This window comes from Lissotriton vulgaris, chromosome 2_1 (assembly GCF_964263255.1).
Source record: "Lissotriton vulgaris chromosome 2_1, aLisVul1.2, whole genome shotgun sequence".
Classification (NCBI taxonomy): Eukaryota; Metazoa; Chordata; class Amphibia; order Caudata; family Salamandridae; genus Lissotriton; species Lissotriton vulgaris.
Window position 1 is genome coordinate 1,227,928,115 of NC_141687.1, and position 27,127 is coordinate 1,227,955,241.

General features: G+C 43.4%; 1 protein-coding gene across 5 annotated transcripts in view; it reads right to left on the bottom strand.

The window, feature by feature from the left end:
• B3GAT1 (beta-1,3-glucuronyltransferase 1) overlaps positions 1-27,127 on the bottom strand; it is a 312,275-nt gene that overhangs the window by 90,992 nt on the left and 194,156 nt on the right. For 2 of the 5 annotated variants that reach the window (XM_086956950.1, XM_086956949.1), the window contains exons 3-4: positions 25,632-25,761; positions 25,352-25,498 (exon numbers count right to left, since the gene is read on the bottom strand). In XM_086956950.1, coding sequence (XP_086813076.1) covers positions 25,352-25,498; positions 25,632-25,635 — 151 coding nt within the window. In that variant the 5' untranslated portion in view covers positions 25,636-25,761. Of the gene's footprint in view, positions 1-25,351; positions 25,499-25,607; positions 25,762-27,127 lie in introns of all 5 variants that reach the window. The other 3 variants (XM_086956951.1, XM_086956952.1, XM_086956953.1) reach the window with 3 other exon arrangements.

Sequence of the window (27,127 nt, forward strand, 5' to 3'; positions counted from 1 at the left end):
ATATCAGCACATACATACGCACATATGTAGACCTGAAAACATCATCAGACCCAGTACGGCACGTATTCCTTATGACTCAAACAGACCAGCTCATGCCCACAATGTTTCCGTCACACTGAGACAAGAGTCAATTTTATCCTGCCCAAAGAAATTTCTAAAGACATTGCTAGGTTTAAGCTGAAAATACTTTTTCCTTCTTCAACACAAAAGCCTTGCTGGGATACTGTGTTTTGTGGTAACCTTAGGAAATAGAAGCGTGTTTTTTTCTATGACCCATATACCATGAAACACCTTGCTTGACTGTTTAATATAATGTAATTCCAGCTGGTCACTGTGTCACTCTGTGTCATGCCTGCCAAAACCCCTTCATTGAAAAATCTGTTTCTTGTGCCAACTAAACAAAATTACGGGTGCCAGGCTGTTAACTTGCCATCTGCTTCCCCCAGTGCATATCTCAATTTGCCTAACATTAAAATATCTGCAATATCCTCCCTGTTGTTTTTGCTGCTTAGTTTTTGCCAAGTTACCGGAGTTGTTGACTTTTTTGAATGTCACGATGAGAATGTCTTAAAGCTGATCGGATCATTCGGATCACTTAATCACAGAAACGTAACAAGGGTTAGGAGTGATTTTGTCTTATTGCAAAGTTGCTGCCCTTTTAACAAGGAGACCCGGTCAGTAATCCCAGTGTTCCCAGTGTTGGCACTTAACAATTGCATTACTGCAGGGAAATCATGTTATCTCTATGTGGTTCAAATTGAACATCTGAACACCTAAACAGTAGCGAATGATCTCCAAAATCCATGCCCACTTCTGTAATCTAATTTTAAACTAGTCCCATATACCAGGTTGTCTGATTGTCCTTCCCATCGCTTCCACTATGGACTCTTACTAGCTTGACTGGGCCATCATCCTTCTGCGGAGTGCTTTGTGAGAGAAAGATGTCCCCAGTTACATTTCTCCCCTGGCGCCTGCAAGGGGATCTGAACACATGGCTATATATTGTATAAATTGTAACTGCTTCAGAATGTTATTTTATTATGGGTTGCCCTAACTTTCACAAATTCGAGACCTATTATATTGCAAATGCTTCTATAACTAGTAGTGGCGTTTGCAGAGAGGTGGATAAAGGGGGCTGGGCCTGCGTCCAGCGCTCAGGAATTTTGCTGCGTAGGACTTTCAGAAGGTACCAGGAGGGCTTTTTGGCCCACAAAGTCCCTCAAGAGTATGGTTTACTCCATCCCAACCAGTAATTTGAAGGAGGCTTGTTTGCAGAGTGGTGGAGAAAGGGGGCGTGGCCCCGAAAGACCTCTTAGCAATCCCATTGTGTGGGACTTACTGGAAGTAACAAGAGGGGTAGGAGGGTACATCCTTGGCGGCCAACTGCCCCTCCTATTACCTCCAATATGTCCCACACAGCAGGATTGGTAAACTTGTTGGTAAAGTAATTGTACCACTGTGTTTAGATTATTTATACTTGCCCCTTTTGTTGTTCCTGCCTTGACTGCTAGTGTGTTTTATGTTTCTCTTTAGTGCTGCCCAACCCATTCCCACCTCTGACATCCCTGGACTGACCCTACTTAGCTTGGTGATCATATGGCTAAGACTGACCAACTGTCCTTCCCACTTCTTTCCAGTGACCGACCCCCACTATCTTATAAACCTCTCATCACAGGAGTCCAACTAAGATGTCCAAGTAAAGAGCAGACAGGGAAAGAGGGTCTTCCTTTGGGCTCTTCCCTTCTTGTTCCTATTAGGACCGCAAAGGACGTTGGGCTTTGATTCCTGCTCATGATCTCCCTTCCAACCTGATCCTTGCCCACACTTTTTTCCTTCTATTCACATACTCCAACACTATTATTCCGGGGATCCAGATAACTGCTATATTAATTCTACTGGGTCACTCCTGGTTGGTCTCTCTACAGCATGCTTACCCCCGCTTTCTATAACCTGTGCATGCCTGTGGGTGATTCACCTGTCGTTTATGGGCGGCTTGATATAGCATGTTTAGTCTGGGTGCCTGCAACAGTGCAAGTATGTTCGTCACTTCCTGTTTACTCCTGTGTAGTCTCTTAAGAACACTTACTATGGTGGCGTTTCTTCTCTACATGCCTGTTGATTTCCTCCCTATTAATCTGGATGAATTGTTTTTGCCTGTCTGTATCCTGCTTGTGCCTCTGGTTCACCCACCTGCCTCTCATGGGTAGACCCTGTAGAACGTTTTACTCCCAGCCTGTAACCATGCATTTACAAGGGTTGCTTCCCTTTTGCAACTGGGTAAACTTTATATAATTTCCAGGACTGCACATTTCCTGTGCAAGATTATGAATTAATCACTTGTACCTCCTGCGGGGGACATTGTAGATCATCTTCCAGGGTTCAACCTTTCTACAGGGATTGGACGTTACAGTGGAACACATGGCATAGCAGATAGACTTTTATTATGGTTTTCCTTATTGGATAAGTGGGATTCTCTAATGCTGTAGTAAGTGTTGGGGCATTATTGTCTGAGGCTTCTTTTTGAACAGAGAGTGATCCCCTGAAGAGTATGCGCTCCTGCAAGTTTTTTTCCCCCTTACTTCAACATACACAACATTCACAGGTGTGCACCGAGGCACTTTTTGCTACTTGACTTGAGACACTGAGCAGGGTTTTGTGGTTCCGTGGGGCACACCAGGTGCATCCTCTTTTCTAAGCATTGTACTGTCAGCTCACTGGGCTGTATAGGACTGTCAGTGGTGGCGGTAATACCATTTCTAGAGGTAAAGCAAGCCACCTGTTCATGTATGGGAACAGCCACCTACTGGCATTTCCTATATATAATCCATGAGGAGCACAAATGTCTGTAGTATTCCTGCGCTTTGATTCTTTCTTGCCATGTCCTAGCTGCTCAGCCTGTGTGTCTGTGTTCCGTATGGAATGTTGGTGAACGGCCATGAGTGGAATGCCCGTGTGACTGGATGAGTGATGACAGTTGGTGGATGGGGCTGAGCAGCTAGCAGGCTGCTCCTGGTGGGGCTGTTGATGAGGACTTACTGAGGATTTATACTACTTGTTTATCTACCTAAATAAACCTACTTGGATTACATTCTACCAGCGTGTCATCATTTACTAGGTGGATTCTGGGATAGGGAGTATGTAAAATAAGGGTAGTTAAACGATTGGAGGATTGAGGGGGCGGAGAGCAGGTTAAGTAACGTAAAGAACGAGACATCATCAAAGAGGAGGTTTTTGTATCGGTAGCAAGAAAGAAGCGAAAACGCTGTGAAGAGCTGTATTTGTAAGTACGAGGAAGCTTTGATTGTGCAGTATGGTAGAAAAAGTGGGCAATAATCTAGTATCGCACTGAAATCTACAAGTGTTTTGTGGGGGTAAAGTCATTGGGAATACATTTTTTGATCAAGAGCTGTGTAATTTAGAGGGAAAACGTGTCATAGGAACTTAAATAGACCAGGCAGTGATATTAATTTTGAATTGTACAGATGGAATAGGCCATATGGTGTAACACTGTTTTGTAAAAAATTTTGCAGTGAAATCCCTGATGAAGGGCAGACACATTGCCCAAAATGCATTGGATTAAGGATGACAAAAAATATATACTCATCGTGTTGCAGTAAGAAAAGGCCTGCATGGACAAACTGCATCATTTGAAAAATTGAGAACACATTGAAAGTGCTGCACATGTGATTGTCACCTCACAACTATATTGTCGAAAGGATTGAATATTGGCAATAAAGTAAAAAACAAAGAAGAAATGAAATATCCTTTATTTAAAGAATGCAGCTGTGCGTCCGAAAGGGAGTGCCAAGTCATGACGCTCCACTCGTGTTTGAATCGTCATAGCAGGGGTTGTAGGGCAAAAAAACACTATTTCTGGACTGCACGCAAAAGGACTCAAATTTTTGATGAAACTTTAATTATCAGTATGAACTTGGTGTGCGTTTTATCATTCGTGTATGTAATTAGTAATTATTTGCCTGCCGGACATGTTGCACCCAGAGATGGAGTAAAGAAAATTAGAGTAACCGCATGTGAGACAACAATGACATCCGTTTTTTAAGATTAGCATGTTTTTAATCAACACGTACGCTCGTAAATTGTGCCGGTATTTTAACATCATAAGAATAAGTAAAATGCTGAGGTTTCTATTTTAACAAGGTTAAACATCTAAAGGAGGGCGGGGCAATAGACTTATGTTTCCAGCGCATCAAAGTAACATGCAGGTGGATTCTGGGATAGGGAGTATGTAAAATAAGGGTAGTTAAACGATTGGAGGATTGAGGGGGCAGAGAGCAGGTTAACGTAACGTAAAGAACGAGACATCATCAAAGAGGAGGTTTTTGTATCGGTAGCAAGAAAGAAGCGAAAACGCTGTGAAGAGCTGTATTTGTAAGTACGAGGAAGCTTTGATTGTGCAGTATGGTAGAAAAAGTGGGCAATAATCTAGTATCGCACTGACATCTACAAGCGTTTTGTGGGGGTAAAGTCATTGGGAATACATTTTTTGATGAAGCGCTGTGTAATTTAGAGGGAAAACGTGTCATAGGAACTTAGATAGACGAGGCAGTGATATTAATTTTGAATTGTACAGATGGAATAGGCCATATGGTGTAACGCTGTTTTAAAAAAATATTTGCAGTGAAATCCCTGATGAAGGGCAGACACATTGGCCGAAATGCATTGGATTAAGGATGACAAAAAATATGTACTCATCGTGTTGCAGTAAGAAAAGGCCTGCATGGGCAAACTGCATCATTTGAAAAATTGAGAACACATTGAAACTGCCGCACATGTGATTGTCACCTCACAACTATATTGTCAAAAGGATTGAATATTGGCAATAAAGTAAAAAACAAAGAAGAAATGAAATATCCTTTATTTAAAGAATGCAGCTGTGCGTCCGAAAGGGAGTGCCAAGTCATGACGCTCCACTCGTGTTTGAATCGTCATAGCAGTGGTTGTAGGGCAAAAAAACACTATTTCTAGACTGCACGCAAAAGGACTTAAATTTTGATGAAACTTTAATTATCAGTATGAACTTGGTGTGCGTTTCGTCATTCGTGTATGTAATTAGTAATTATTTGCCTGCCGGACATGTTGCACCCAGAGATGGACTAAAGAAAATTAGAGTAACCGCATGTGAGACAACAATGACATCCGTTTTTAAGATCAGCATGTTTTTAATCAACACGTACGCTCGTAAATTGTGCCCGTATTTAACATCATAAGAATAAGTAAAATGCTGAGGTTTCTATTTTCACGTGGTTAAACATCTAAGGGAGGGTGGGGCAATAGACTTATGTTTCCAGCGCATCAAAGTAACATGCAGGTGGATTCTGGGATAGGGAGTATGTAAAATAAGGGTAGTTAAACAATTGGATTATTGAGGGGGCGGAGAGCAGGTTAACGTAACGTAAAGAACGAGACATCATCAAAGAGGAGGTTTTTTTTATCTGTAGCAAGAAAGAAGCGAAAACGCTGTGAAGAGCTGTATTTGTAAGTACGAGGAAGCTTTGATTGTGCAGTATGGTTGAAAAAGTGGGCAATAATCTAGTATCGCAATGAAATCTACAAGCGTTTTGTGGGGGTAAAGTCATTGGGAATACATTTTTTGATTAAGCGCTGTGTAATTTAGAGGGAAAACGTGTCATAGGAACTTATATAGACCAGGCAGTGATATTAATTTTGAATTGTACAGATGGAATAGGCCATATGGTGTAACGCTGTTTTAAAAAAATATTTGCAGTGAAATCCCTGATGAAGGGCAGACACATTGGCCGAAATGCATTGGATTAAGGATGACAAAAAATATGTACTCATCGTGTTGCAGTAAGAAAAGGCCTGCATGGTCAAACTGCATCATTTGAAAAATTGAGAACACATTGAAACTGCCGCACATGTGATTGTCACCTCACAACTATATTGTCGAAAGGATTGAATATTGGCAATAAAGTAAAAAACAAAGAAGAAATGAAATATCCTTTATTTAAGGAATGCAGCTGTGCGTCCGAAAGGGAGTGCCAAGTCATGACGCTCAACTCATGTTTGAATCGTCATAGCAGTGGTTGTAGGGCAAAAAAACACTATTTCTGGACTGCACGCAAAAGGACTCAAATTTTTGATGAAACTTTAACTTTCAGTATGAACTTGGTGTGCATTTCGTCATTCGTGTATGTAATCCTTTACTACAATGTCACGTTTGCATGTGTTACCCATGTGTAGCATGTAGACCAAGTGTCACCACATGTTGCTATCAACACTGTAATGCAATTTGTGTTAGGCAAAATTGAAAGATACCTATGATAGAGTGCAGGAGGTAAATTAAGACAGTACATGTGTGTTGCAGGGCTTACCCCAGAAATTCCAGGACTCCTTTGTTGTGGGTCAGACTGAAGAGTGTTAAGCAGAGGACAAAAAGTGTCTCTATGAAGCAAGGGGGTTTCCCCCCGCTGTACTCTGGCCTGATGACCCTCGAAAAAGAGCTATCACTCGAATGTTATGTGAATTTTGGCCTGTGTTAATTACGCCAACAGTCATTTTGCCTCCTGCACTGCAGCACCTAATTAAACAGCAATGCGTTTGTAGGTGGCAAAATGCCTGTCAGCAGAGAGGGGAGGGTGGTCGTGGCATGTAAAAATCAGCAATCACTGCGGGGCAAACACCGCCTCCCAGAATGTGTCAGGGTTTGTCCAGTTAACAGGTGGTTAAGTAGGACAGCCTCCCCTGTTTTTGTTTACTCAAGACTCTCAGTTCCACCCTTACTTTCTGCTCACACTCTCTGACAAAGACCTTGGCTTAGTCAGCCTGGGTGGAATAAGCAAAAGCACAGGACATCAGGGAGCCAGTGTCGGAACTGCCTTTTGGAATCCACTACCACTCGCTGCAACTGCTTTATAAATATGGGGTAACAACTTATAGAGAGTGTGACGATCCATTTCTTAAATCCAGGGCTCTCCACAACAATAGTGGCCAAAAATGTATATTTGAGCTCCAGGGTTTGAGTAATTCCTGCCAACTCCCAGTACTAGATTTGAGACCTGTAACCTGGGGATATTCAGCCTTCCCTGGGGGGCTATCTGAAACCTTCTATGAGGGACAGAGCTGACTGGTGGCTCAGGTGGGGCATTGGGGGTAACACTGCACGAAGAAGATGCTACTCTGAAGGATAAGGGGATGTGAAGGAGGCTAGGCAAGATGAATCAATACAACCATTGCGACAGAAGCCTTGTGCCAAGAGTGTAGTCTGTGGGCCCCTAGGTGTCCCCACAGTATTAGCGGTCATATCAACACTTGAGCCTGAGGGTGTCGTAAAATACAACAGGGTGTGAGTACCTCTGTGGACATTGGTGCCCAAAAAGGATTCAAGCTCTAAAGAAGTTTCGGCTGCATTCGGTGTTTGTGCAACAAATCAAACTACTGTTGAGAGCGAAAATTACTATGAGAAATTGGGTTCCTGGTTGAGGGTGGTGAAACCCTACTCAAGCAGTAACTACAGTCCTTACCAGGGTGAGGCACAACAAACCCCAAATTAACCGGTACTCAACCCCCTGGTAGCTTGGCACAGAGCAGTCCGGTAGTACTTCAAACAGTATTAAAGTGAAAACATAACCTAACAAAAACCCCACACCAATTTAGACAAATAGAGTCAAATGTAATAAATAAATCAAGGCCAAAATAACAAAAATCCAATCAGCAGAACCAGAGACATGCAATTTTAAAGTTTTAAGTGAAAAATAGCACTAATAAGCCTGAAGCACCACTCATGGCTCATCAATCGTGGGTAACCAGGAGAAAGTCACAAGTTCAGCCCAACTGCAATGGAGTGCTGGTCGGATATACAGATCAGTTTAATCCTTCTTAAAAGTTACCTTCTCAATCCATTGCACAGTAGCCCTTTCTCATTGGAGAGGGCAACGAAGAGCAGGAAAGTGTTGTGGATGGTTGTTGATGTAGAGCAGACCTAGCATCGTAGATGTCGCCACTGTGGCACGAAGATCCTGGTGTCGTCGCAAACGGAGTTTTGCGGTGATGCTCCCAGCGAGGGGTTGAGACTACAGGGAGAAGGGCCGGGTTGATGGAACTTTGCGCTAGCAGGCAGTGCGAGCGACAAGGTTTTGGCACCATCGGGATCATTTGTGGTTCCAAAGAACCCAAAAACTTTAATTCAGCTCCACTGAGGACACACATAGGGTCCAGACCTGAGGGGCACTATTGGGTGCCAGGGGCTTGCTCCAGCTGAATCTGGGTGGTGGTGCAGGTGGTTGGGAGCCTGTTATGTCCATTTGTCTCCCAAACAGGAGGTCATCAGACTAGCCCTTGGAGTCACTCTGTGAGTCCTAGATTAAGGTGCAGGTCTAATCCCTCTGTCTCAAGCAGGAGGTCAATCTGGCATCAGGGCAGCAGTCCAGCAGAGAGGCAATCCTTTAAGCAGCACAGCAGTCTTTTTTTCCTGACAGAGTCTCAACAGATCCAGAAGTGTACTGAAGAATTGGTATCTGAGGTCCAACATTTATACCAGGTACTTCCTTTGAAGTGGGAGAAGCTTCTACAGGTTTCCCTTTGAAGTGCACAGCTTTCTTGCCTCCACTGCTCTGGCTCCCGACTAACTACAGAGGGAATGCAGCTCTTTGTGTGGAGGCAAGTGTAACTAGGGCTATGCCCAGCTCCCACCTCCCATCCTGCCAGTGATGGCCCTTCCAGGCACACCTAAACTTTCTATTGTGTGTGGATGTCCAGGTAGAATACACAAAGCCCAACTGTCAGCTAAAGCTAGTCATGTGACCCAGAGACAGGCTGCAAGCACTAAATGGCCAAGTCAGACAAATGACCACTTACCAAAAGTGGAATTTTCAAAATTGTAATTTAAAATCTGACTTTACCATATGAGAGTATTTTTCATTGAGAAACCAAAGACAACAAACACAAACTGGTCGCTTGTTCCCATTTGGAAGTTACAACTTATTAAATGTAATACGGTAACACTAATGTTATCCTATGGGAGGGGTAAGCCTTGCAATAGTGGAAAAAAGAATTGAAGAGTTTTTCACTACCAGGACATGTAAAACTTAAAAGTAAATGTCCAATTTTTCAAATATTTATTTATTATTTATTTATTTAGAAGTTTTCTATAGCGCTAACAAGACCCGAAGGTATCAGAGCGCTTCACAGTAGAGGACATGAGAAAGAGAACAACATGAGACAAACCCAATAAAAGCAATCGGCGAGAGACAATTTGGAAAGAAGAAAAGTTCGGACAGCAGGGCTTCTTGGTGCTGGATTCAACGTTACCGCATGGATTCTGAGACGTTTGCAGCTCCAAGTTATCCACAACCAAGGGAGCGGATAAGGCACAAGGATTTAAGTTGGCTCTTGAATTCTGCATAGTACGGTAGAGTTCTGATGTGCGGGGGGATGGCGTTCCATATTTTGGGGGCATTTCCTGAGAAAGAGCAGTCCGCAGTTCTCTTCCTTCTGGTTTTTGGTAGGATGAGCAGCAGGGAGTTAGAGCTTCTCAAATTTCTGGCTTGGCCTGCTTTTTTGAGCTTGTTAGCCAGGTATTCCGGTTTGCCGGTGTGGAGGGCCTTGTGGGTTAGGCAGGCCGTTCTGAAGGTACTTCGCATTTCCACAGGGAGCCATTCGAGTTCTTTGAGTGCCGGGGAGATGTGGTCATATTTTTTGCAGCCTGTGATCATTCTTGCTGCCGCGTGAAGTGTTGTTTTTAGTGGTGCCAGGTGCGATTTGGGGATGCCTGTTAGGATTGAGTTCCCATAGTCCAGTCTTGATAAAACTAGAGATTGCGTGGCTAGTTTGAGGTCCTTGTTGGGAATGTAAGGTTTAATCTTGTTCAAAAGTCTGAGGTTGAAGAATGCGCTTTTCGCTGAGTTCTTGATGTGGTATGTCAGGGTTAGTTTGGGGTCTAGGGTGAAGCCCAGGGATTTAACAGAGTCGGCTAGCGTGAGGTTACCTTTGAGAGCATCAATCGACTTTAGCCACTTGGTGATTTGAGGGTTATCTTCTTTGTTTGAGATGAGGAGTGTTTCTGTCTTATCGGGGTTGAGTTTCAGGTGATTCTTTGTCAGCCAGTCTTGCACTTCATTTAGGACATCGTTGAGTCTGTGGATGTCTTTGAGAGAGGAGGTTTCCAGGTAAATCTGCGTGTCATCCGCGTAGAGGTGGAAGTGGATGTTGGCGTTCCTGAGTAACTTGGCGAGTGGTTCCATGTAGATGTTAAAGAGCTGGGGGGAGAGCACTGATCCTTGAGGGACACCCTTGTTGACTTGCTGGGTATCGGAGGTGAAGTTCTTGATTTTTATTAATTGCGAACGGTTATGCAAAAAGGAGGAAAACCACTTGAGAACTACTTCGCCAAGGCCGGCTCTTTCTTGAAGAGTCATGAGGAGGAGCTTGTGGTCCACCGTGTCGAACGCTGCTGAGAGATCAGGGAGTATGAGGAGGCAGCACTTGTCAGCGTCAAGAGATCCATGGATGTCGTCTATGATGTTCAGCATCGCGGTTTCAGTGCTACGGCCTTGTCTGAAGCCAGATTGGAGGGGGTCCAGGAGATTGATGTTGTCCAGATGTTGCGTCAGTTGCAGGAGTACACAGCGTTCAAGTGTTTTCGAGAGTAGAGGGAGGTTGGATATCGGTCTGAAATTGTTCAAGTCAGTTGAGTCGAGACCGGGTTTTTTCAGAAGAGGAGTGACTTGTCCCATTTTTAGACAATCGGGGACCACACCGCTTTGTAAGGAGCTGTTTATGATTCTTCCCCAGATGGGCGCTAAGGTAAGCTTCATTTTTTTTATTAAAGATGGGGGAATGGGGTCTGAAATGTGTGCTGAAGGTTTGGAGGTCGAAATCAGCGCGATTATCTCAGTTTCCTGGACGGGCGAAAGCTTAGCCAGGGGGAGGGAAAGGAGTCGGATGGGAGTGCCACTGGGGTGGCCGAGTAGCTCTTCTGGAGGTGTGGGTTGTTGATGTCTAGAGATAGTTCGATTTTTAGGACTTTATCATTGAAGAAGTTGGCAAAGTTGTCACAGAGTTCTTTGGAAGCCTGTAGGGTTGAGGGCAGGGGCTTTGTTGTTTGTTGTGTGATTATGTTGTAGAGTTCTTTGGGTCTATTTTTGGATTTTACCAATGCCTCGCGGAAGAAGCTGGATTTCTTGTTTTTGATATGGTTGTTGTACTTCCTACTGGCTGATTTTAGTTGAAGGAGGAGAATGGCAGTTGGGTTGTTTCTCCACTTTCTTTCTTTGGTTCTCAGGTTTCTTCTTTCTGCGTTGAGGTCCGCAGTGAACCAGGTTCTGGATGGAGTGGCTCGGCTTCTTTTGAGCTTTAGAGGAGCTAGATTGTCAAGTATGGAGACTACCCCCGAGTTATAGTGGTCGACGAGGTCGTTGGTCGAGAGGTGCATTGTGTTATTTGGAAGAAGTGTGCTTAGTTGACCTTCCAAGATGTCTTGGGGTAGTTGGGAGAGGTTTCTCAACCATTTGGGGGGGTCTTGTGGAGGTTTAAGCGAGACGATGGGGTGATTGATGTGGAATAAGATCATGTGGTGATCTGACCATTCAACTGGTAGTATGTGGTTGACCGTGATAGAATTCTTATGGGCAATGATGGCATCCAGTGTGGCTCCTTTGTAGTGAGTCTCCTCAGTACAGTGTTGGGTGAGGTTGTTCTCATCAAGGAGGCTAGATAGCAATTTGATTAGAGGGTTATGGGTCTCATTCCATCGGATGTTCAGATCACCAAGAATTAAGTTTTTGGAGTCACCAAGTGTGTCTTGTGCAATCAGGTTTGATAGTTGTTCTCCAAACTCGTTATTTCTGCCCGGGGGGTGATAGACTAGGTGGCACAGTAGAGAGTCATTGTCTTTTGTCTTGATGACTGTGGATAGGCATTCAAAGGAGTCATACTCGAAGGAGGAGGTTTCTGTGAGGCTCCAGCTGTCCTTGTGGATGATAGCGACCCCACCTCCTCATTGTTTAATCCCATCTCCTCGTTGTTTACTCCTATCTTTGGAGATGAGGGAGAAGCCGGGTGGAACCAGCCTGTCTAGGCAGGGAGGGGATGTCGTATTAAGCCAAGTCTCCGTGAGGAACGCAACGTCAATGTCATGTGTGAGGATGGCTTCGGCTAAGTCAGTTGCGTGTAGTGAGGCCGATCTGCAGTTGATTAGGAGGCAGTTGGTGAATTTCTCCTGATTGCTGGTGGTTCCCTCTTTAGTCTCTCTAGGAATAGCGGTGAGGACTGGTAATCTCTGTGTTTTGACGATGGGTAGGTCTTTCCGGTGACCTGTGATGACTTGGATTTTGGATTTGGGTGACTCCGTAGTGGAGGAGTCGTAGGTGGCGGCTAGTAAGGCTGCTTCCCTGTCTGACATCGGAGCTTCTGATCTAAGCGGCCTAGCGGTCGGGTGATTTGAGCCCACTGGAGTGGGAGAAGAAATAGAGGACGTTTTGACATGGGGGGTGGTCCGGGGGGAGAGTTTGTAGGGGTTACAGACTATACCAAGATTAGAGATGATTTCTGCTAGACCATGGGTGATAGTGTTGGCCTGGTTTTCCAGGGCTGCAAGCCGTTTTGATATGGCCTCAAGGAAGGGGATGTGGGCATCCGCAGTGGGTCCGAGGGTGCTAGGGTTCGAGAGGGTGGGTTGGGAGATAGGGGTCAGGGTGAAGGACGGGGGGGTGATCAGGGTGGGTTGGGAGATAGGGGTCAGTGTGAAGGACCGGGGGGTGTTCAGGGGAGGGTCAGGCGGGGTTTAGACAAGGGGGCAGAAGGGAGGAGGACAGGAGGGGGATTGGACAGGGGTGGATTGAGAGATGTAGGGAGATTCAAGGGGAAGTGGCTCATTATCTGAAGGCAGCCTGTTGACGTGGGGGTGATTGCTGTAGGGGGCTGTCGGAGCCTGGTGTTAAGGGAGGTGCGGTAGTTGGAGGAAGGGGTAGAGGAGGGGGATTGAGTGTCCTGTCGGTGTTGGGTGGCTGTGCATGGAGGGTGAGGTATTGCCGGGGGAGGGGGGGCCTGTCGGGCTGGATAGGGGTTGCGGAAGGGAGTATCGGGGTCTTCTCTGTTAGTTGTGGTCGTAGCTGGAGACGGCGTAGGGGCGAGGATAGGGAGGGTGGGAGGGGCTGACCTGAGTGTGGGAAATATGGAGTCGAAAGCTTCCAGGTTCTCATTGTTAGCTTGGATGAGGACCGTGCCATTGGTAAAAATGGTCACGGTTATAAAGCCTCTGCCAGCTGATCTGAACGGAAGAGTCGCAGTTAGTTTGCAGCTGTGGGGAGTGGAAGTTGTTTTGGCGATAAACATCCGCGATCTAATCGTGGAGACCCAGAATTCCGGTCTTTCAGTGTGGAATATTAATATACACTGCACCTGGCACTCTGGGTAGTCCAGGGCCTAAAGCAGGCATGACTTATGTGTATTAAAAAGGTAGGTTAGGGGAGCCTGGGAGCCCGGGTGCTTCTTGCTGCCGGGACTCCAGGCAGGAAGAGGAGGAAGGACAAGCAGTAGCTGACTGTACCCACGTAAGTGTTTTTTTTTGCCTTTTCATTCCCTCCATTCCCACCCGGTTTCCAAAGCAGAGACAGTGAAAGCTGTACTGCTGAAAACTAGTAGTTCCCAACTTTAGAAGGAGACGAGGGAACTAGTGGTTCCCAACCTTGAAAGGAGACGAGGGAACCATATGTTTAGTGGAGCAGGACACTCACTCATTTATAGCAAATGTCCTGCACCAGCCAAACACTAAATGACACAGATGTACTTAAGCTGTTTTGGTATGTGGTCAGCCATACTCAGATTCTAATGCCATGATTGGCATGTGATTTTCTGAATTAAGATCTGGTCAAATCTTCATTTTGCATCTTAAAATGTCCATTATAGCTATGAAATGTGACCACTAAATACACTTTTTTTGTCCACCTTTTTCAACACAAACTCAGCGATCTTCGAGAGGTGTTTTGTCTGCCATGTCCGTTATGCAAATGATCAACAATGATTACCCTCCACCAGAAATAATGTGTTACACTTGCAAAGTGGAGAAAGACCTCAAAAAGCTCAAATAAGTTTCATCATGCAGACAAGGCGATTTCTATGATTTAATGGTCGTTGATCGACAATGGTGGTGGCTGTTTTTGGATGCTATTTGGTGGGTGGAGTCATTTTTAGTGACTCTTGATGGGAAATGGTGGTGCTCTGTGCTGGTCATTCAATGGGAAGTTTATGATTTCTGTTCATGGGAAATGCAAGTGGTTGCACAGGATGATGGATCATAATTTAATGGAGAAGTAATTGATGGAAAATTCATGTGGTTTACTGAGTGGTCATTCAGTGTTTTATTCCTAATGGATAGTGATGGTACACAGTGGTGACTATTTAGGATGGCCATGCACTGGAGTATTTTATTGCTTTAGATTGGAAATGATGATGGCTGTATGGGAGGATAATTTAGTGAAGTCTTTCATGTGGTTGCCGATGTGAAATGTTTGGGGTCACCTTTTATGGGCTGTTTGTGATAGCTGTTGCAAAGCTGATTTTGTTTGTTACACTTGATGGCCTTGAAGTGGAAAATTCATGCTCACTTTAATAAGAAATGATAATTTGACTTACTGATTTAGCATTGTGTTGGTTGATTGAGAATAGGAGCTGGGAGAATAATAATCATGGAGAATGTCGGCTGTCGTACAGATTGACAGGCAGTCAGGACAGGCTTTAGTGCCTGGTGCAACATTATTTTTTGGCGACCCCCCATCACCTTGACCGTAGAATCCCTCACTACCAAACAGCAAAAGCGCGCCTCATCTCTCCATGGCCCCTCTCTAACATACATTTCATTTTTTTTTAAAGCTCTGGTAAAAGCTGGCTGTACTAATCCACTCAGCTATCCACATAAAACACAGATCTGTTCTTTGTAGCTGACATTAACCCTTTGTGCTACTTTATGGCGAGTCAAAACTGCCACTAGACAAAACTGTGATCTCTCCTTCCAGCAGGAACATTAATCACAAGAGTTATCTTGACTTTTTATTGCTGCCTGAAAGCTGAAAGTACAAAGAACTCCGTAGCAGGTGCTTTTAAATCGTAATTTATTGCTAAACATTGCGGCCTCCCCTGAGGGCAGTACCCTTCCCCCCGCAGGTCAACGCGTAGTGTGGCTGCACCAGTTGCATGCACTGCCCTAAAGCTTGAGCTGCAGTCAGTGGTAGGCCATAGTAGCAAAAAATAATGAATTGCTGGGTGTTAACTAGACCTGAAACATTGACAGAAGGTTTGGATCCGGGAGCACAGTCTTTGGTTAGATTTTACATTTGTGCTAGTGTTTTTAGGGTAATAAAATAGGCCAGCCTCAGTTAAACACATGTGTAGCTTATATTTGAGCGGTAACTGAGACGTGAGGATGGATGTGATGGATGTAAAAGTGTTATATATTTTAAGCTAATTTGAGTGAGCGGCGACAGTGGCAAGAGATGAGCTAATACTAGTTGTTTTGATATCTTTCTACTGAACCAGTGGATGTAGGATGACATGCTCAAAAGCTACCATCAAGGATATTGGTGGTCTATGGCATAAGCATTTATTTGATTGACCATAGTGCATAGAGACAGGTAGCTATTGGCTGAATGACTCTTTTTCTGCTTTGGAATAGATAGACTGCCATTCATGGGAGAATGTTTATGATAGAGACTTGTGATATGGTGGGACATTTGGTGAACTGGTGTTACGTAAGAAATATGGGATTCACACACTTTACCTGGATTCTCCCCAGATCTGCGAATGTTGGGTTTTGTGAATATGGAGATTGGTAATTGGTATCTATAATGGGCATAACAGTGAGTTAAAAGTCGGTTACTGCAGATTATATGATTTATCTCTCAAGAAGTGGTAGTGGGTAGGATTTTAGATTATAGTTATAGTGGAGTCTGGTGGTTTTGGTATGGGATGGTCAAAGACATATCAGGAACATGCCGAAAGCTGACCTAAAAATGCATTTCGGCCCTTTGCTTACCATTGTCTTTTCCTTCTGCTACTCACATTTGCCCGCTTACTGTTCACTGGTTTTATTTGTTTTAGGCTACCCAGATTTCTGTTTGTTCCCCCGCTAACCAAGGCCTGTTTACCACCTCCCTAATTGGCTCCTTCTATTCTTTGACGGCTGCTTACTTTTGGGGACATTTTTTATTCTTTACTGTGAAGTACTTCATGAGAGTGAGGGCCATATGTATCATCATAACCATTTGCGATTTCTAAATAGCGAATTTTAAGGAATCGCTATTTAGAAATCGCTAAATGGTATGTATGTACAAAATCTGTATTTTTTAGCGATTTCCAATTATTCCTTATTTGCGAATTCGCAATTTGCGAATTCGCAAATAAGGAATAATTTCCCATTCATTTCTATGGGCCAGGAGGCCCATAGCAATGACTGTGAAATAATTCTCAATTTGCGAATTCTTAATTTGCTAATCGCAATTTGAGAATAATTTCAAGGGTGCAGGGGTGTCTCAAGGACACCCTGCTGCATCCCTGTACATTACATGTGTGTGCATATGGCGCACATACATGCCCACTGGGCATGTATGGGCGTCATATGCCACCCTCAAAAATGCACAATTGTGCATATTTCCAAGAAATCGCAAATTACCACCAACTAGAAGTTGGTGGTAATTTGCGATTTCTAAACCTGAAATCGCAATTCTAAAAAGCTTCATACATAGCATTTAAGGAATCGCAAAATTGCGATTACTTAAATGCTTAAGCAAAATAAGGAATTACAATTTTTTGCGATTCCTTATTTTGCTAATTTTTCATATATTCCAAAATTGGTAAAAAGGCTGTTTGCGATTCGCTAAGGCCTAAATTTAACTAATCGCAAAAGGCTTGATACATATGGCCCTTAATGTCTTACAGTTGTCTCTTCTTGCATGCCCCCCCTGCTCTCTGTATTCTTTTGTACCCTCACTGCGCTCCCCCTGTGTGTCTTATGTTAACCTCAAATGGGGCATTCTTTCTAAGAGTGTCTACCTGATGTGATTAACTAGAGCTGCTTATTGTGCTTGGCTTCTATAAGACGTTTGTCTTATAGAAAAAAATATATTTTTTATTTCGAGGTCGCTTATTTCGAGGTCGTGCTTTACAAGCGACCATAGCATGTTTTCTCCAGGGATGCCAGGAGCGATTATTTAGTTTTTATAACTGTTAAGATTTGCCAGGTCATTTAACCTGTGAGCAGAGCATGGTGCTATCTTTATAGCATGCCAACAATGATCCCTGGCCCATTTGCTGCTTGTCCAGTGGCCTGAACAGACAATAAAATATATACATTGTCCAATTCTTTTTCTGTTTCTACTTCTGTCGGCTTTTAAAGCTCTTAATGCTGGCTAGAAAATGTGTTCCTCGTTTAGACCAAGCAGTCCTTTGCTCTACTGGAACCTGCTTTCCACTATGAACAGCACTCTAACCTAAATGGGAGAATTCAGTTATTTTAATTTATTTTTTGACAATTGCCTATGATCCGTGTTGCCCTTCTGCATTTAATACAATAATTGTATAAATGCATAATGTTTTGTTTTCATAATGCTAGTTTCTTTCCCGATGCACACAGTTTCACGTGTGCTTTTTTGTAAGAAAAACAGAAGCAATATTTTTCCTAGTTGGCTTTGGACCTTAATGTTTTTTTCGAACGGCCGGCCATGTTCTTCTTAAAAAAAACAAATGATTGGATTATTATGAACCCCATATAAAATTGTACGTTATAACCCGCTGGTGATGAAGCCTGTAGTAAACAGCGGCTCAAAGGTCACATTTGTCTCTTGTCCCTATGCATGTTTATAAATTGACTTTTGCTGTCATTTTTCTGGAAACCGATTTGCACCTTTAAACATATTATGTAGACATAGTCACATCAGACTACAAGTTAAAAATAATATTTTTGAGGGATTTATGTGGCCAATAAGCGCATACTCTTGTAATACCCCTGGTTAAAAAGGAGGACTTTATTTCATAATTGTTATATTGCTTTACAGCACTGTAGCAAGTGCTTCATTGGTATATACATACATATATATATTTCTTCTTAACTAATTTCTTCTTAATTGTTTCATAAATTGAACTATATATATATATTTATGTATAAAATAAAGTTAATGTTATATAAACATTATAATGTGTGTGTGTGTGTGTGTCTTGAGCCTGTTTGAGAATGTTTTGTATATATTGATTACTTCTAGCATCCTTTAGTAATGACGCTACCATTTTACGCGAAAAGACACATCAGAGTTTTTGAAAAGGGTATTATGATCTATTAATGATGTGTTTAGATGTAACTTCACTTTACAACAGCATTTACCACAAAGATGGTATAAACGCAGTGAAGCTTTTTTTTAGATCTAGACTAAAAAGAGTTCCTTCACATAACAAAATGTTGGTGAAAATGATTGATTGGTGCCTGACATGTAATATATTTCTATTCAACAACTAATTATTCCAACAGCTGTGCAGCACTGCAATAGGCACTTGCTTCGACCCCAGCTATGCTATTTGCATATGGGCTGGTGGGAGGAACAGCTGATCAATGGTAATAAATTGCAAAAATGGACTTCCAACATTACATTGTGGGTGAGATATACAGATGACCTGTTCATCCAAGGTGATACAAACTCAGCCAGCAAACTTTGTAAAAGAAATCAGGGCCAACAATCTCAACCTAACTTTCATGAGTCGCATCAGTAAAACAACTATAGACTTTTCAATTAAAATTGGAGGTGATAAACTCTAAACATACCACTACAGTTTATAGGAAAAGTACACCAAGGAACACTACACTCCATGCTAGCAGCTCACATCCAACCCCATAAAAATAGAGTATACCATACCGGGAAATAGATGAGAGCAAAGCGAATCTGTAGTAGAGAGGTATTTTTTAACAACACACAGGCTGAGATGATAGAAAGGTTGAGAGCAAGGGGACATTTAGAAATCGCTTTGATGACAGCCAAGAGAAAGATATCTAAGTGCAAAAGGGATGAAGTATTGTTCAAACAAAAGACCCCTAAGATAGGGGAGAGGAAACACAGATGCATCACAACGTACAACATAAAACATACACAAATTTGGAAGGCACCGTATAGAAATTGGCACTACATCAGGGATGACCCGGTCATAGGACTGTTAGTGGATAAGAAACCAGCTATAACAAACAGGAAAGCACAATCTATTAGAGATAAGTTAGTCTGTAACAATGTAACTAATGACAAACAGCATTGGTTGCAACCAAAAAGTGGATTCACAAAACGCAGTCAGTGCAAGGCCTGTGTACAGGGCAAGAACATCACAGACATTACTACTCGTTTGAATGAGAAAATACAAATTAGACATGCACTCAATTGCAAGACTGAGTACACTGTATACATTTTACAGTGCCCATGTCCAAAAATGTACATAGCCAGCACCAAGCTACAGATGCATAATTGCATCTTACAACATCTGAGAGGCAAAAAAAGGGTAATGCAAATTACTCCATGGTAAGACATTTCATGAATGTCCCTATTGGTGACTCTAAAGGGCTGACTTACAGTATTATAGATTGTGTTCCCAGAACCCTGAGGGGATAAGGAGAATGTTCTGACACAGTTAGAGTCAAAATGCATTCTCAGAATGGATACCATGGAACAGAATGGGTTTAACATCGATGAGGAAATGTACACTCTTTTGTGACTGCAGTAAATATGGAACTTTGCAATATTTTTAATGTATTTGTAGGCTAGGTCACTCTTATAATCACTCTGCTTAAGTGTGCTTAGGTGTTATACCATAGGTACACAGTTGATAGGCAGGAGGCAGCTAAAAAATGGAAATGATGTAAAACTACATTGAGGAATGGTAATTTGAAAGAGATACACAGTGGAGTTAATGAGAGTCGAGGAAAGCTAAGATTTGGTTTTCTTTTAAAACCCATTGGGGGCATCGTGATGATTCTATAACTGGTAAGCAGAACGAAATACGTTTTTTTCTCAGTATGACATGATAAGGAAAATTGCAGTTTTTTCAATTTAGTTTAAGTGTACATGCTCGTTGTACGTTCAGCCATTTGGGCTGCAATCTGTAAAAAATCTTGATTTTGACATTACCACAATACTGGATTTACATGCCACTAAAAGCCCACTTGGGGGTAAACCCGACAACTGGGGAGCTGTATTTCAATTACATCACTTCTTTCTGAAGATTAGTGACGTGAGACACCTGTTTAATACGGCTGACATGTAACACCAGTTTTCAATGTTTGTCCCAAGAACCAGAAACAAGTGCAGTTATTTGCTATAAATAGCACCACATCAAGTTGTAACATGTAAGGTTTGTTGTTTATTAGGTTAAGTATCCCTGCACTTGTAACCTTGTTAAAACATGCAATTTTCTTTCTGACAACGTTTGCTATAATTTCACTGGCAGTTCAAAATTGGGCCTGTCTATACAGATAAGAAAGCAGCCTTTCTTTATGTCAATAATGGGTGTGGGGTGTTTACAAATATGGAGTGATCACTTAGTTTGTGTCGTGACAAAGGAAGTGAGTGTAGAAACACTTCTGATGTCTTTTATCACTTCCATTCAGAAATAAAGTTTATTGAACAAATTCTGCTGCTTGGAGTGCTGTTTCTGGGGAAAACCTTTGTCTGGATTTTTGTTTTATCTATCTATCTATCTATCTATCTATCTATCTATCTATCTATCTATCTATCTATCTATCTATCTATCTTCACTGAAAGAAACAAAGGTTACAGGGACGTTGCGATTTCACTTGTACACAACCAGTGAAATTCAGCAGTTGTAGTTACCCTAGCTAACTGTAACTTATGCCCCTGCAATGCATTGCTTATGACCTCACATATTATATTACTCATGACATTGTCAGTGTCATCACTGATGACATCTCAAATGACATCACTGATTGGATCTAAAATAAATTGAAAGGGGACCTGTGGCCCCACTCCTGGGCCAATTTCTGCCCAGGGACCCCATCCATAGGGGCCTGGCTGCAGTTTCAAAAGGAAGCCCCCACTCCTGGAGCCATTATTGGCCCAGGGGACCTTATCACCCAGGGCTGGCTCCAGCTATGTCCTTGGGTGCCCACTCCTGAAACAGAGTGATTTCTCTGCCTGTACTGGCTCCGAAAAGGAAGCTTGTGTTTGCTGTCACTTGGCGGGAGCAATTTCAAATCTGCCACTAAGTGAGACTAAACATGAATCCGCTCCCCGCTGATGGAAGCTTTAAAATGCTCTTGCCAGCTGAAAGTGGACCTCAGATTTGTTTCCTTGCCGGTAGTGATGCAGGAAGGGAAACATATCTGAATATTGCTCCCACCAGTAGGGAGCAGCATTTTTAGCTCTTCCGTGCAGGAGGGAGAAATGCAGTACAAAGAATCAACTTTTGTTAGCTGCAGCTTCCTTCTAAATAACTTACATTTGCCTTGGGCTTTATTGTTTATTTTAATGCATGATGTAGGAATACCAAAGGAATTATGTGTAAGGGAACACACACAATGAATTGTTGCATGTGTCGTTGCTCTTTGACAATATAGTCATAGTAGTTTAATGTTGGAGGTTTCCTGTTTCAGCAAAAAAAATAGTTTTATTTTCAATATGTGGGAATTTTCTCTAGCGTTTGCAGACATACTGATTAGTCTGATAATTTGGGGAATTGCATGACAGTCATGTATATATATTCACTGATTTACTGAAAAAAACAAAGGTTAAAGTAAAGTTATAGTTGTGTGAAATGTTCAATCACAACAAGTTTTAAACTCTGAAAACCACAGCAATTCACCAGTTATAGTTATAGTTATCCCAAGTAACTGTAACTCATGCCCTAAGGTAACTATAAATCCCTCACGGAGGGGGTTGCTTGCTCATTCCCTTTATTTCTGCCCCAGGGGATGGGGTCCCCTGGGCCTCCAGAAGCTCAGAGAGGGGGAAGACTGAGAAAAAGAAGGAGTCCAAAATGCTTTTTCCCCATTACTTTTTCCATAGGAACTTTAGACACAACTGATCACAAACGCCTGAAAGGATTCAAAACAAATTTAGTGGAAAGATAGATCTAGGTCCAGAAAGAGCTCTTTTTGGGATTTGGTGTAAATCATTCCAGAGGTTTTTGAGCAATTAAGGCTCACAAAAATTGTATATGTCGTGCCGTGGAGGATCTGTGAAGCTGACATCAGCAAGGATGTGGTGGCAGCCATCTTACGACTTGGGACTCAGTTCTCTAATGGCCACAGGGACCCCATCCCCTTGGCCGTATTCCAAAAGAAAGGAGAGAAGGCATGCCCTTCTCCACAAGCCTCAAAAGGCCCAGGGGACCCCTTTCCCAGGGCCAATCTTTAATTGAAGGAGCGGGGGAGCACATAACCCTCCCGGAGCCTACAAAGGCCCTGGCCACCCCATCCCTGGGGCCAGCTCAATTACTGTATACCAGGAAGCCCACCAATATGACATAGTAGTTTCCCAGCCCACAAGAGCGCTGGCACGAATACTTATGTATGCTCCCACTTGGCAGGAGCATTTTTAAAGCTACTGTAGGAGCAGATATGCCTTCCGTGCTTGCAGTAATGCAGGCACGGAAGGCGTATCTGCTCTCTCTCAGCTGAAGATTTAAAAAATATTCTTGCTGGATGGGAGTAGACTTTTGTTTCCCTGTTTATGCTCTTGTGGGCAGGGAAACTGACTTTTGCTTCTGCTCGGTGGGGGCAAACAAAGACAGCTGCCTCCGCCAGGTGGGAGCAATGCCGGCTCCTGCAGCATCCAGGATGGGCACATGCAGGGAGTCGGCTAGGGAAGTGGGGGCCTGTGGCTCCCTCCACATCCCCCACTGTACTGTTTAGCAGGTGCCCTGTTTGGGCACCGCAACACCCACTCAAAAGCCCCTACAGCCTCTGGTGGTGGGGTACCCAAAGCCCCTATTGGATCAGGGAGGTGGTCCGTGTGCCCCCATCTCATTTATAAAAAATGATGGTCCCAGGGATTGGGGTCCCCAGGCCCAGTATTTACTCTGGGAAGACCCCGTACTACCGCTCCCCTTAAAGCCTGCAGGGGATGGGATCCCAGTACCCCTGTGGTCATGCGGCTCCTCTCCCATTTTCAAATATGTTTTGGCTCTGGGGGATGTGGTTCCCAGGGCCATTATTTAGGCACCAGCAATGGGGTTCCTGAGATCCCTAGTGGCTCGGGCAGTGGACCACGCACCCCCTTCCCTTAATCAAAAATTAAATGCCCCAGGGGATGGGTTCTCCAGGGCCCAAAGTTCTCCAAGTGCCCTTCTCCACTTAAAAAAAAAGGAGCGCCTCGAAGTGTCTCAGGAGAAGGGCTGAGCCAATGGGCTGGACAGAGCACCTGAAGTTAACGATAACTCGTGCCATCCCTATGCACTGCTAATTACCACACATATTACATCACTCATGACGTCTTCCATGAAATCATTGATAATATCACTACAACATTTGCGATGATATTATTGATGAGAAAACGATGCACGGTGGGGGAGCGAGTTATAGTTTCCTTAGGGCACGAGTTACAGTTCCTTGAGATAACTATAATTTTGAATTTTAGCCCCAAGAGGCAATTCCTTTAGCAGTGATCTTCTATGTATTTGTCTAATGCATCTGGTTTTATATGCTTTTATCCGCACTTTTCATGAGTGCTGTTGTGTATGGAAGCGGATGACTTAAATGGATAGAGATCCTATCTTAAAATGCAAACCTGCTAAATTCTTAGACATCCTTTATTTATTTGTCCCCTTTTGTAAACTGCTAGATGGAGACAAAATAGAACAATATTGGGATAATCTACTAATGAAAAAATAAACTGGATGTGGTGGTGTGAGTTTGGCCAGTAGGCCTGCAAAAGCATAATTCCTGTAGTAATTAAGATAGTGCAATATTGTAATCTTCCAGGACCACAGTGAGTGACTGTTTTATGCTGGTCAACACTAATATTAACTTGACTAGAGATGTCTTTTAGTTTCTACTTTTACATGACCCAAGCTTCTTAATTTTTGCCCTTTTTGTTCTCAAATATCTGCTCTTTCTGTACGTTTTCTTGCCCATCTAAAATGGGTATTTGTTTTGCTCAGTCCTTTTCAGAAAGCACATGTTGTCTAGTTTCAAAAGACTTACTGTGGCTTAGTAAGAACATAAAGGGACTTGCAGCCCATCCATTGTTTACCATTAGCCAACTTTCCTGTCACTTTCAATTGCCTGTTTATTATTAGATTTGTTTTCGTCAGTCTTGCATTTGTTCCTTCCGTGGAGCATAGCCTCTTTAATCATCTCTTTTATTGGCTGGCTTCTGTGCTCCCTCTGCATATTTTTAGGGAACTACTTTTTTCTTTTTGTTTGAGCACTCCATGAGAGTGCGTGTTTTCCACCTACTCCCTCGCGTGCTTTTACCCCCTCTTTGCTCTCTATGCTCATGTGCTTCTCCTATTATGTGCACGTGTGTTGCTTTTCACCCTTGTGCTTCTACCCATGCAGCCCATGTTGCTTTCATTCCCAGTGTACTCCTGCACCCCCAAACTCCAAGTTGCTCTTCTTTGACCATTTTCTCTCCCAGTTGTTGTTTCTCCCCACCTGCTGTGTTGCTTTACCCCTACATCCGCTCAGCCATTTAAAAAACAAATTTGCTTCAAGCTATGTTTTAAAAGAGCGCTTTAATGCTACTTTTTAAACATTTACTGATCCAGCTCAGATCGGTAAATGAAAAAAAACATATCAGTGCCCTTTGTGAGTGTTCATGTGTGTTGAATGAATGTGTGTGGCTACAAAGTGATCTGACAGTCGTGTTCTTAGGTCTTTAATCCTGGTACACAGCAGCCACGATGGTGTCCAATGTGGCTAAAAACATTAACAAGGCCAATAGGTTATAGGTGAGACCTATTAGCTTTACCAATACTTGTTTTGAGTGGTGATATGTCACTGTAGGTAGACAGGAGTAGATCCATTTCACTTCTCCTGACAGTGGGAGATGCAGACTGATGTGTCTGAGGCCTGCTCCCACAACATTATGGCTGTAATTTGGATGGTCATCTGGAATGAGAAGGCCATGTGTGAAATAGGTGCTTGTAATTCTCGCTTTTATTTGTACAAGTGTTTCTGAGGCATGGCCTTCACTGAGAGGAGGTGGACCAATCTACAACTAACGTCACATCACAATAAAGGACAATCACCAGAATGTGGGTGCCTTTTTGTCCCTGTTGTTGGGCGGGAGCTTATGAATGAGGAGATGGCTGAAATGGATGATGCCAGGTTTGGATATTTGATGGTCGTTGAATGGGTTGAAGATGGATGCCTTGGGGCTGGTCGGTTTCTCACCCTTGTGCATTGCGAGTAGAGGGGCAATCGTGCTCTGGTGCCAGACCGTGATGAGCAGTGTCCAGGGAAGCACGATCAGCACGATAGCGAGGATGTCTCTTCTCTTCGGCATCTCCAGGGCAGGCTGGACCCAGCGCTCCTCATTACCTGACCAGCAAACCCCAACATAGAATAGCAAAGCACACGGAGAAGAGAGATCAGTGAGCAGAAAGGCACCAGGCAAGAGAGAGAAGCACAACAGGACGCACACACGTACATCTTACCAGCGGCTACAACCCACCCATTGTAGAAGCAGGTTTGGGAGTGCACCCACTGCACAAGGATACTCAGGATTTGGGGGACGTCCCTGGCAGTCACAAGCAGGCCCAACTCCTGGAAAAGCACTTCATGGCACCTTGTGGTTGAGAACTCTGAAAGAAAAAGAACAAAACAAATGGAGAGCACTGCCAGCTGGAAGGGGGGATCTTTGTCAACAGAGTGCACAACAAAATGGAGGGGGTGGGGGTCACTCATTCGCGTGGCTTGAAGAGAGGCATGTTTGCAACATGGAGAAATATACTGGGTCTGTCATTTCAGTAAACATGGTGACCAGCAGCACTTTCGACAATGTGGGACTTATTTATGAGAAAGTGACTCAGCGTGGTGCCACAAGCCATTTTGCTGTGCCGCACTGAGTCCCTTTCAAAGCACAGAGATGCGTAATTTCTACAACGATATAACGGATCCCTGTGCTGCCGCACAATCGGCTGCCATACGCCGATGCAGGCACCCTTGGATGATGGTGCATGGGCGCCTACATTGCTGGGATGATTTTTTTTGTGCAGGAAGGGACACCTTCCTGAACAAAAACAATCACAAGAGATGTTTTCCTTTTTCTACATTGAAACAAATTGAAAGAGGAAATAACGGAGAGAAATGAAAACACTTCTCCTTGTTGCGCCTCCCTATGCCTCCCCTGGGGAGGCGTAGCATTCTGACGCACTGCCAGGTTTACGATTTCTCGTAAAGCTGGGAATGTGGCAGAATCGATGAGTGTTGCATGGGAACATCCACAGCAACACCCATGGAATGCACCTTTCATGCAAAGTGCTGCATGAAAAGGGGCCATATTTACAAGGACACGAAAAGTTACACAAGGTGGCTTTAATTGTCCTTGTAAATATGGGCCAACAAAATGTGCTGCAGGTGCATCCCAAAAAGTGATGTGTTTGAGAAGAAGAAAGACCCTCATGTGCGGGACTAGTACAGACATATGCCCCTGTACAAGCAGGGCCCAAGATGCATTGATAACAACCCCTCTACTCCGCTCCCCTCCCATCCTCTCCCATCCTCTCTACCCCCCTCCCCTCCTCTCCTTTGCCTCTATTTACACCATTACTCCCTCCTCATAGTGTCTCATACTTTATTGCTTTTTTAATTGCACCCATTGACGAGGCCACTTCTCGCTGTTCTCCTAATAACAACCTGCACTCTCCTCTTATTGCATCCTAATGACTTCACCCCACCCCCACATAGCGCCTACTCTCCCCCGGTGTCCTAAAGGTCTCTTTAGTGGTTATTACACCGGTCCAAACCCTTTTAAAACAAACAGATAAGCTTTTAAAACAAACCGATGAATAACTGACAATTTTGCTCATTACATATGGCTAAATATTACATACACAAAATGTTATTACACCGAAGACTTAAAAGGTGACCATTAATTCCCCCATAGACATCTGTTACCTTACACTGACCAATAGAATGAAAACATGTACAGAGGCCTAAATGGGATGC